This window comes from Anomaloglossus baeobatrachus, chromosome 8 (assembly GCF_048569485.1).
Source record: "Anomaloglossus baeobatrachus isolate aAnoBae1 chromosome 8, aAnoBae1.hap1, whole genome shotgun sequence".
Taxonomy (NCBI): Eukaryota; Metazoa; Chordata; class Amphibia; order Anura; family Aromobatidae; genus Anomaloglossus; species Anomaloglossus baeobatrachus.
In genome coordinates this window covers 57,577,752-57,590,114 of record NC_134360.1, presented here as the reverse complement: position 1 = coordinate 57,590,114, position 12,363 = coordinate 57,577,752, and the positions used below count along the sequence as shown (strand labels likewise).

At 45.7% G+C, this 12,363-nt stretch overlaps 1 protein-coding gene across 2 annotated transcripts in view; it reads left to right on the top strand.

The window, feature by feature from the left end:
• Positions 1 to 493: 493 nt before the first annotated feature.
• RAD54L2 (RAD54 like 2) overlaps positions 494 to 12,363 on the top strand; it is a 34,398-nt gene continuing 22,528 nt past the window's right edge. For both annotated transcript variants that reach the window (XM_075321665.1, XM_075321664.1), the window contains exons 1-2: positions 494 to 640; positions 11,777 to 12,028. In XM_075321665.1, the coding sequence (XP_075177780.1) occupies positions 11,836 to 12,028 (193 nt within the window). In that variant the 5' untranslated portion in view covers positions 494 to 640; positions 11,777 to 11,835. The remainder of the gene's footprint in view (positions 641 to 11,776; positions 12,029 to 12,363) is intronic.

Sequence of the window (12,363 nt, the reverse complement as noted above, 5' to 3'; positions counted from 1 at the left end):
ATTGTGACACTACCAGTGTATATTATACTGTTATTACCCTATTACTCTATATTATACTCTTACTCTGTGTTTATTACATAGGGGTCATGTATTTTGTGTCTTCTGTATAACACTTACTGCATATAGGATTATTCCATATGACTATTATTCTATTTCTCTGTTATACTCTATGATATATTATGTAGGATTATTCCTATTATTCTATATTACACTGTTATATGATTGTGGTATATTTCTTCTTCTGTATGGGAATATTCTATTATATTGGATTATTCCCTGTGATTCTGGATTATACACTGAGTGTCTGTGTTGCATGTGCAGTCAGTGGTACAGGACACACATGACAGTCTTCCACTGTCCAGGACGTTACACCGGCTCAGCCCCGGATTACGGCCGCGGTTCTCCGCTCTCTGCCGCCTCTACTGTCAGTCCCCTGAGGCGGAACCTTTCTTGCAGGTCGGAACGTTCAGTGCCGTGTCCTGTGTTCCCGGCGGGGCGGCGCTGAGCGGACAGGCCTGCAGGGACTGAGCGGAGGCGGGGGAGACTCGTAGAGGCCGGAACAGGAGTCAGGGAAACGGGGATCCCCGGAGCTGGGGAGAGAGCCCGGGCTGAGGGCAGGACCGAGCCGAACCCGAGTGAGGTGAGTGCGCGCGGCCGCCCCTCGCGTGCACACCCCCGCCGCGCTATACGGGGACGTTATTACATACACGTGTGTTATATTGGGGTCCGGGGAACCATGACAAAGCCCCTCCCCCAGTGATCTGAGTACTGGGACCTGGGGCTAGAGAGGATGATGGATCAGTGAGTAGGAGATCCTGGGTATATAGTGCGTGATGGATCAGTGACTATAGAAACCTGGGTGTATAAAGGATGAAGAATTAGTGAGTATGAAAACCTGATTCTATATAGAATGGTGGATCAGTGAGTATGGAACCCTGGGACTATAGAAATTGGTGGAACAGTGAGTATGGGACCCTGGGCCTATAGTAATTAATGGATGACTGAGTTTTTGGATCTGAAGTGGGGATGGATCAGTGAGTTTGGGAACATAGGTCTATATAGGATGATGGATCAGTGAGTATTAAAATATGGGTTTATAGAGGATGATGGATTAGTGAGTATGAAAGCCTTGGTCTATAGAGAATGGAGCATCAGTGGGTATGGAAGCCTTGATCTATAGAGAATGGTGGATTTGTGCGTATGGGACCCTGGGACTATAGAAATTGGGGGAACAGTGAGTATAGGACCCTGTGTCTATAGCAGTCAATGGTTGACTGTGTATGAGTTCCTGGATCTGAAGTGGGGTGATGGAACAGTGAGTTTGGAAACATAGGTCTATAAAGAATGGTGGATCAGTGAGTATGGAAGCCTTGATCTATAGAGAATGGGGGATCAGTGAGTATGGAAGCCTTGATCTGTAGAGAATGGGGGATCAGTGAGTATGGAAGCCTTGATCTAAAGAGAATGGTGGATCAGTGAGTATGGAAGCGTTGATCTATAGAGAATGGTGGATCAGTGAGTATGGAAGCCTTGATTTGTAGAGAATGGGGGATCAGTGAGTATGGAAGCCTTGATCTATAAAGAATGGGGGGGATCAGTGAGTATGGAAGCCTTGATCTGTAGAGAATGGGGATCAGTGAGTATGGAAGCCTTGATCTGTAGAGAATGGGGGATCAGTGGGTATGGAAGCCTTGATCTATAAAGAATGGGGGATCAGTGAGTATGGAAGCCTTGATCTATAGAGAATGGGGGATCAGTGAATATGGAAGCCTTGATCTATAGAGAATGGGGGATCAGTGAGTATGACATCCTTGATCTATAGAGAATGGGGGATCAGTGAGTATTACATCCTGGGTCTAGAATGGGTAATTGATCAGTGAATATGGAAACATGCATCTATAGAGAATGATGGATCAGTGAGTAATTGACACCTGATTTATAGTGGGTGATGGATCAGTTTGTATGAGTCCCTTGCTTTATAGAGGATGGTGAATTAGTGAGTACCAGAGCCTGGGTCTATTGTGAAGGATGTATCAGTGAGTACGATACCCAAGGTCAATAGAGAAAGATGGATCAGTCTGTAAAACTCTGGGTCTATAGACGATTATTGATCATTGTGTATGGAATCCAGGGTTTATAGTGGGTGATGGATCAGTGTGCATGAAAGCTTGGGTTTAGTGGAGGATGGGTTACTGTGAATAGGACCCAGGGTCTGTAGTGGATCATGGATCAGTGGGTATGAGACCCTCGGTCTATCGTGGACGATGGATCAGTATTTATGAACCCTGATTCTATAGAAAATGAGGAATCAATGTGTATGAAACCCATAGTCTTTAGAGTTTCATGAATTAGTGTGTACGAGACCCTGGGTCTATAGAGGATGAATATATTAGTTGTGTTTGACGCCCTTGGTCTAAAGAGGAGCATGGATTAGTGTGAATGAGACCCAGGTTACATAGGACATTGGAATAGTGTGTGAGGTCCTTGGATGTAGAGGACGATGGATCATTTTATATGAGAACCTGCTCTATAGTGGGTGATGGATCTGTTTGTGACCGAGTCTACAAGACACTATGACTCTACACTTGAGATTAAAATTAGAGAACAATGTGTGATCACTCGCTTTTTTCAGAAATAATGTAATCTACATTGATGAACATTTGGAGGTTTCCTGTAAGGGATGCACCATGCAACAAGAACAGGGTTTTACAAAAGATCCAGAGTTTCTCAACATAAAACCTTTACTTTGCCCAAAACATGATGATCATAATTAGAGAACAGCAATGACTGTAGCACAGAGAAAGATTATAACTACATTTTCTGCAGGTAACAACAGTCACCGATCAGTAGGACGTGCACCGGCTGTCGCTGTGAAAGACATCTGCAGCCACAGGACATCACTAGTCTCTCTCACTGCTCTGGTGGGATTTTGGTCCACTCTTCTTCCAGTCTCTTCCACAGTTCTTTGACTGTTGTGGGTCTTTTGGCCATAACTTTGTCACCAAGGATTTTCCAGAGGTTTTCTATTGGGTTTAGATCAGGACTCTGGGCTGTGGCCATTTCATTACTTCAGTGTTTTCTGTTTCTATGGACTCCTTTCCCGGTTTTGCTGTGACGGGGAGCATTGTACTGCATGAAAATTGCTGGCTGATTGAGTGATGAACAAAAGTAAGGAACCACGTGTTGTGTATAAGGTTCTGATCCACACTTGCATTCACTCTCTCTGCCATGTAGCTGTATGAGAGGTCCAACTCCTGCTGCAGAAAACATCCCCCAAACCATGACACTTCCTCCACCGCCTTTCACTCACTTCTTAACACACTTTGGGTTCAGTCTTTTCCCACTTTGTCGATGAACATAATGTTTCCGATCACACCCAAATAAATTACACTTGCTTTTATCACTAGAATGAACTGTGGACACTTCTCCTCTGTCCACATAACATGCTCCTCGCCAAAGATGAATCTAGCCTTGTGATTCTTTTTGCTAATGAGAGGTTTGGTCACTGCAGAGTGGGCTTTCAGTCCAAATGCTATAAAACGTCGTGACACTGTATGACAAGATCCTTACCCTGTTCAGTGCTGGATCGGCGAGCAATTCCAGCTGCAGTGATGAAACGATTACCCATGGAGATTCTCCGCATTATCCTGTCCTCCCTTCCATTTGTCTTTTGAGGGTGACCAGCCTTCTTGGGGGACTTGAAATAGTTGGTGATGTTGTAAAGATGCAATATTCTTGAAATCACAGACTTGGAACAACCAACGTCTCTTGCTATGGCTGATAGGGTCACCCCTTTCACCTTCATCTGGGCAACCTGCTGCCGGAGGGTTTCAGTCACTTTGGAATGGCACACCAGTTTTCCAAAGTCAGTGCAAACTGGAAAGTTAGGCGCCAGTTACATACTGTAGGGTTTATCTGATAATTAAGGAAATTAGCACCAGATGCCAGATTAACACCAATAACTTGCAGGTATCTGAAAGTATTCTCTAAGGGCCGTTTCACACATCCGGCATTTTGCCGGATTGACGGATCCGGCACACTCCAGTACAGTGTTAATACTGTACAATGGCATCGCGGCAAGCGCCGGTCACATGCTTTGGTCACATGACAGCATGTGACCAGAGGTTGCCGTAATGCCATTGTACTGTATACACTGCACTGGAGTGTGCCGGATCCGGCAATTTGGCAAAATACCGGATGTGTGAAACGGCCCTAAGGCCTTCTTCACAGATCCGTGTGTCCGGTTTTCACACATACCAGAGACATGGACACACAAGGACTAATTAAAATCAATGGGTCTGCGCACATGTGCGTGTTTTTTCACATGGACTGTGTGTCCGTGTGCTCCACATGTAGACATGTCCAATTTTTCTCCGGCAGCACGGGTGTCACACGGAGCGCACGGAGCTCACATTAATGTGATCCGTGTGATATCTGTGTGACATGTATTGGAAAAAAACACATGTCTGTGAAATAAAATGATTTTCTATACTCGCTTGTCTCCAGTGCTGCTGTCTTCTGCCCTGCTGTCACTTGCTTCTGACCCCCGCTCATTGCATAATGCACTGCACCGATGACCGGAAGCAGCAGCAGCGCTGGACACAGCAGCACCATGGATAGGTAAGTATAGAAATTCATGCTGTCCGTTTTCTATGTGGATGTCACACGGATAGCACACTGACTGCATACACTGAACACACACATATGCACCTACACCACGGACCGTGCAAAACGTGTGTGTTTTGCACGGACGTGTGAAAGTGGTCTAATTTTGATCGGTGTTCTTTCCCATTTACCTCATTTACATTTTTATTTTGTGCTTTACAATAAATTCAGTTTATGTTATAAGCTTAAAATACTGCGAGTTTCCTCATGTTAGGATATCACATAGGACGACACAATGACCGCAACATTTAGGAAATTGTGTGTTCTCTAATTTTGATCTCCAGTGGATAATGAACCAGTGAATAGGAGACAATGGGTCTATAGTGGCTTTTAGAGCAGTGAGTACAAGAGCCTGGGTCTATAGTTGATCATTTGTTGGTGTGTATGAGACACTTGATATAGATTTGTGTGTATAATGGTGCTGGATCTACAGCAGGTGATAAATGAGATCCTAGTTGTACAAGGTGAGTGGATGATGGATCAGTGTGTACGAGCCACTGGTTGTGTATGACATGATGGGTCAGCGTGTATCAGCCCCTGGTTGTATACTGGATGATGAATCTGTATGTCTGAGCCCCTGGTGGTGTATTAGATGATGGATCAGTGTGTATGAGCCCCTGGTGGTGTATTAGATGATGGATCAGTGTGTATGAGCCCCTGGTGGTATAATATATGATGGATCAGTGTGTATGAGCCACCAGTTGTGTATGAGATAATGGATCAGTGTGTATGAGTTCCTGGTGGTGTATTAGATGATGGATCAGTGTGTATGAGCCCCTGGTGGCATATTAGATGATGAATTAGTGTGTATGAGGCCCTGGTTGTATATTAGATGATTTGTGTGTGTGTGTGTCTGTTCGTGTGTGTGTGTGTGTCTCTGTTCGTGTGTGTGTGTGTGTGTGTGTCCGTGTGTGTGTGTCTGTTCGTGTGTCCGTGTGTGTGTGTCTGTTCGTGTGTGTGCGTGTGTGTCTGTGTGTCTCTGTTCGTGTGTGTGTGTGTGTGTCCATGTGTGTGTGTGTGTGTCCATGTGTGTGTGTGTGTGTGTGTGTGTGTGTGTGTGTGTGTGTGTCCATGTGTGTGTGTGTGTGTCCATGTGTGTGTGTGTGTGTGTGTGTGTGTGTGTGTGTGTGCCTGGTAACAGACTGGATGATGGATCAGTGTTTATCAAAACAAGATTGTATACTAGACAATGGATCAGTGTGTATCCTAGTTGTATACTAGATGATGGATTAATGTATATGAGCCCCTGGTTGTATACTAATGATGGATCAGTGTGTATGAACTCCTTTTACACTAAGTGATGTCTCAGTGTGTATGTGATTTATAGATCATTGGGTATGAGCCAACAGTTGTGTATTACATAATTGATCAGTGTGTATGATCTTCTGGATGTATACTAGATGATGGATTAGTGGGTATGAGTTCCTGGTTGTGTATGAGATGATGGATCAGTGTGTATAAGCTCCTAGTTGGGTAGGAGATAATGGATCAGTGTGTAAAGATCATGGTTTGTTAGATTTTAGATCAGCGTGTTTGACCACTTGGTTGCATGCTGCCGTGTTTCCCCGAAAATAAGACAAGGGGCTTGTTTTCTTTTCTGCTTTAAAAAATGTGCTAGGGTTTATTTTCAGGGGTTGTCTTATATTTGCCTGCTATATCAATGGCCAAGAATCGCACCACAGTCCTCGGTATCTCTCCTGAGCCGAGAGTGACAGTGGCATAGACATACAGGCTGTCACTCTCAGATCAGGAGTGTCGGCTAATTAAGTGAATTCATATTCACGCTCTTCCCCACCCAGAGCACTGCCCACCGCTCTGAGTCCTGTCCTGCACCGATACTCCCTGCCTGCTGTCCTATATCACTGTACTAGGAACGCATCGCAATCCTTAGGCCGGTTTCACACATTCGGCTTTTTGCCGTTTTGCCGGATGCGGCGCTCTCCCGTACAGTTAATACAGTACAGTGACAGCGCAACAAGTGCCGGTCACATGCTGTCATGTGACTGGCGCGTGTGACCCGGAAGTTACAGCGCTGTCATTGTACTGTATTAGGCTGCTTTCACACCTCCGGTTTCTGCAATGCGGCACACTCCGGCACTTTGCAGGAAAATCGCAACCGTTTTTTTTTTGTTGCCGGTTGCGATTTTCCTGCATAGACTTTAATTAGTGCCGCATTGTGCCGCATGGCCTTGCGTTCCATCCGTTTTTTGCCACATGCGGCAGATTTAGCCGATGCGGCGGCCGGATGGAACGTTGCCTGGCACGTTTTTTCGTGCGGCAAAAAAAACCGCATTGCGCCGCATTCGGCCGATGCGGCACATTTTTCAATGCATGCCTATGGCGGCCGGATGCGGCGCGATGCGGCAATAACCGCATCCGGCCGCCGCATGCGGTTTTTGCCACTGCGCATGCATGCTCTGTAGCATGCCGCAAGCGGCAAAAACCGGACTGGCCGCAAAGGAAAAACTTATGCAAAGGATGCGGTATTTTCACCGCATCCGTTGCATAGCTTGCACAGCCGGATTGAGCCGCAGAGCTCAAGCCGGATGTGTGAAAGTAGCCTTAACTGTACGGGAGAGCGCCGCATCCGGCAAAACGGCAAAAAGCCGGATGTGTGAAACCGGCCTTAGCTACTCTCCTGAGCTGAGAGTAACCGCTGCATAGAGATACATGCTGTCACTGTCAGCTGAGGAGAGTCACCGATGATTGTGATGCGAGCCTCAGGCCGGCAGTACCGCAGGTGCAGTGCGGGACTCAGAGAGGGTGAATATTCATTCTTTTAATTAGCAGGGGATTAGAGCAACACAAGGGGACAATAAAAGTTATGTATACTGAAATAGGGATGTCCTATTTCAGGATACTTTTTGTCTAAGTATGCAGCTAGGGCTCATTTTTGGATTACGGCTTATATTTCAAGCCTACTCCAAAAAGGCCGAAAAATCCTACTAGGGCTTATTTTCCGGGAAACACTGTAGACGATGGATCAGTATTTATGAGCCTTTGATTGTATCCTAGATGATAGATCAGTATGTATGAGCTCCTGGCTGTATACTATGATGAATCAGTGTGTATGAAATCCTGGTTGTGTATGAGCATCAGGTTATGTATGTATCAGTGTGTATGGACCCCTGGTTGATGCCCTAGTTGTATACTAGATAATGGATCAGTGTGTAGGAAGCCCCTGGATGTATATTAGATGATGGAACAGTATGTAGGAGCCCCTGGTTGTATAATAAATGATGGATCAGTGTGTAGGAGCCCCTGGTTGTACACTGCATATGATGGATCAGCATGTATATGCCTTTGATTGTATCCTAGATGATGGATTAGTATGTATGTGCTCCTGGTTGTATACTAGATGATGGATCAGTGTGTATGAGCTCCTGGTTGTATATTAGAAGATAGATCAGTGTGTGTGTGAGCCCCTGGTTGTACACGGTAGATGATAGATTAGTATGTATGAGGTCCTGGTTGTATACTATGATGGATCAGTGTGTATGAGCTCCTGGTTGTATATTAGAGGATAGAGCAGTTTGTGTGAGCCCCTGGTTGTATATTAGATGATGGATCAGTGTGTAGGAGCCCCTGGTTGTATATTAGATGATGGATTAGTGTGTATGACCCCTGTTTGTATATTAGATGATGGATCAGTGTCTATGATCCCATTTGTATATTAGATGATGGATCAGTGTGTGAGAGCCCCTGGTTGTATATTAGATGATGGAACAGTATGTAGGAGCCCCTGGTTGTATAATAGATGATGGATCAGTGTGTAGGAGCCCCTGGTTGTACACTGCATATGATGGATCAGCATGTATATGCCTTTGATTGTATCCTAGATGATGGATTAGTATGTATGTGCTCCTGGTTGTATACTAGATGATGGATCAGTGTGTAGGAGCCCCTGTTTGTATATTAGATGATGGATCAGTGTGTATGATCCCATTTCTATATTAGATGATGGATCAGTGTGTATGATCCCATTTCTATATTAGATGATGGATCAGTGTGTGTGAACCCCTGGTTGTATATTACATGATGGATTAGTGTGTAGGACCCCTGGTTGTATAATAGGTGATGGCTCCGTGTGTGAGCCCCTGGTTGTAAGATGATGGATCAGTGTGTATGATCCCCTTGTTGCATATTAGATGATAGATCAGTTTATATGATCCCCTCTTTGTATATTAGATGATGGATCAGTGTGTTTGAGCCCCTCTTTGTATATTAGATGATGGATCAGTGTGTATGATCCCCTCTTTGTATATTAGATGATGGATCAGTGTGTATGAGCCCCTCTTTGTATATTAGATGATGGATCAGTGTGTATGAGCCTGTTTGTATATTAGATGATGGTTCAGTGTGTATGTGACACTTTGCTGTCATTTTCTGGCGATACTATATTAGGTGAGTGAGATTATGGTGGAGAGGATTGGATCAGTATGTACGTGTCATGGTGACCAGAAAGCATTAGCGTGTCTTCATGTGGTCTGTGCAGTATGGATGTAATGCTTCCTGGTGACCCGCTGTGCACGCCCTCCGTCACCTTCTGTGAGGTTAGGTTCGGTGATCTGGCCTCGATCATCTGCACCCAATATCAGACATTCTGCAGGTTCTGTCCGGCGAGCGCTGGTTGATCGGTTTGGTGTCGGTGATCGTCGTCTCTCAATGTGACAGTTGCAGAATAACGCCTTCTGCGCTCAGCGGCCACATACAGACGGCACATAGTGCCGAAATGGACATCCGTGTAAATGGCCCACAGCGGGACCCACCCGTGCGATGCCCCCTCACCACCAGAGGTCGCTCTGCGGGCTTTACAGCAGGGTGGACGTGCTCCTCTGGGCACTTTTAAGCAGCTTCTAATTTGCAGTAACTCCAATCTAAAATATACAGAAACACTTAATGTTAGGCCCTCGCTGTGTCTGTGGAGAAAAATGACAACATCCAATATCAAAGCCTCTGTAGAGTTTCATGGTCGTGTCATGTGTACACCATGATGTGCGCGCTAAACGTGTACAGAGGGCGCGGTGAAGGCCAGATATTCCCTATGTCTGTCTGTAAATGACACGACAGAGGAGACATCGGATATCATAGCCGACTACTCCCATCTTGCAGGGGCCAGTAGAAATACATGGGGGGAGGGGGGTTCTGTACTGACGGGGATTTTGTATATATAGGGGTAGGGGGTTGCACCCATACGGGGAGGGGTTGCGCCTGTAGGGCTTGGGGGTTGCTGCACACATCCAGGGGGTGTTTCATACATACAGAAGGGGGTCTGTACATATAGGGGTGGGGGGGTTGCGGACGTACTGGGGGGGTTGCGGACGTTCTGAGGGGGTTGCGGACGTACTTGGGGAGGGGGAATATGATGGCGGACTCGCTGCCATATAGCAGTATAGCAGCATTATCATCACTGCAATCACCCACAGCGGGTATATTGGAGCCCTGACCACAGCATGTCAGTAATTTGCAGTTTCCTCATGGGGCAATACCACATATGCTGGCTGCAGTGGCTCGCTGTTATCAGCTTTTTCCCCCCCCAACACAGGAAAGAGAACTGCCTGCTATCTTACTTGTGGCTTCCAGGGAGGGAGAGGAGCCGTCTCTGTGCCAGCACGGTTCGTCTAATGATTGGGCAGATCGATCACTTTATCAGCACTTGGCCCGATCATCAGGCAAGCTTTAAAAGCAACCAATCACCGGGATTTTCCTATATAACCTAAATCCAGGGCTATACTGGCACTATCAGGCCGATTCTATACATTCCTTTAGTGGTCAGCTCGGATGTTTAGGTTTTGAAATCCAAGAAAGTAAAGTTTATGAAATCAGCAGCTTGTTGAGTGACAGCAGCTGAGGATCAGATAATATCTGGGGGGTGTATTCATAGTTGTCCCCTTCCCCTGTTAGAATTAGCATAAGTATTATACAATCGATTTAACCTTTCATTAGCAGGACCTGTGTGACATCATACCCATGTGACCAGAAGGGGCGGGGTCTCAGCAAACAGACAAATGTTGCTTTATGGTATTAGCTTTGTTTGCTGAGGCCCCGCCCCTTCTGGTCACATGGTATGACTTCACACAGGTCCTTGCTAGTGAAAAGTTAAATCAATGGTATAATACTTATGCTAATTCTAAGAGGGGGAGGGGATAACTATGAATATCCCCCCACATATTATCTGATCCTCAGCTGCTGTCACTCAAGAAGCTGCCGATTTTATAAACTTTACTTGCTTGTATTTCAAAACCTAAACATCCGAGCTGACCACTACAGGTATGTATAGCATTAGCCTGATAGTGTCATTATAGCACATGCTTTAGGTTATATAGGAAAATCCTGGTGATTGGTTCCCTTTTAAATAATTTTTTTTAAAGTGTCACCCAGAAGAATAAGGTTATGGGATGCCATGTTTTGGGCGAGGAGAGGAATCAGATACTTTGTTATAAGCAGATAAAAGATATTTAATGCTTCTAACGCTACAAAAACGGGGTTCATCCCAACACTCGCTGATCCGTCGTCTGTGAGGTGCAGGATGTTCGCCATTCAAATACAGCAAATGCAGGATATGTTCTGTGAAGTGTTAGTATGGCAGAGCTGCCGTCTGCCGTGTCTGATAGTCCAGATTCCCTGCTAGTCCAGGTCTTAGCTGTCCCTTGACGCTGTCGCTTGATTGGACCAACACGATTCTGATCTCTACGTACCTGGCTCTATCTGCTGGTTCTGACTTTGCTTATAAGAGGAATGCAGGCTGTTGCTCTGTGTTATCAGTCCATCTCCCAGAAATATGTGTTTTCTCTCTGTTGGGTCTCACCAGGTGGAAGTGATTGCGATCATAGTCTGATCTCTGCCAGTTATAGTGACAATGGCGGCTGCACTATCCGGTCACATAACGAGAAGCCGCAAGTCCGAACACTTTTACTTATTAGTAGCAATTACAGTGTGATGTGAACGGATGGAGGTGCAACCTGAAAAAGCTTCCCCCTCTCCCCAACTCTTATCTCCTCTTTTCCCCATCTTGATTCTGAGTTTCTGTTCTACAACTTTCTAATTTATTTTGAGCCTCGATTTGCTGTCAGTGAATGGCACTTTTCTTACCCGATGTTTATATTTGCAGCTCCCCGTTTGTCCCAGTAGGATGCGCAGGTAACGTGCTGCTCCCCGGACACATTTGCAATGTCTGACGCATCCATCTCGCCCAGCGAGCCAGACCTGGATCCACAGGAAGAGGAGGAGGACGAGGAGGAGGAGGAAGAGGATGATGATGACGACGACGAGGAGGACGACGAGGCTGATGAAGAAGATGGGTTGGATGATGATGATGATGATAATGATGGGGATGATGAAGATGAAGCGGATGACAAGAAAGGTGAGTACAGCTTGTCACCTCTGCATGTCGGGGTGCGTTTCTGCTACAGATTTCCCAATATCAATCCATTAACTTATGGCCAGAAGATGGATCGCGATTACCAATGATTTTATTGTATTAGAGCAGTGTTAACAGCAGAACAGAGCATTTCAGGAGACATTTGTGCTGAACTTGTGGAAAATCATACATAGTGGAAGGAGCAGGTCCCCAGCAGCACAGAGTATTTCAGGACAGATTGTGCTGATCTTATAGGACGTCACAGGCTGAGAGTTACATAGTGGAAGGAGCTGGGTCCACAGCAGCACAGAGTATTTCTAGAGAGAGGTATGCTGATC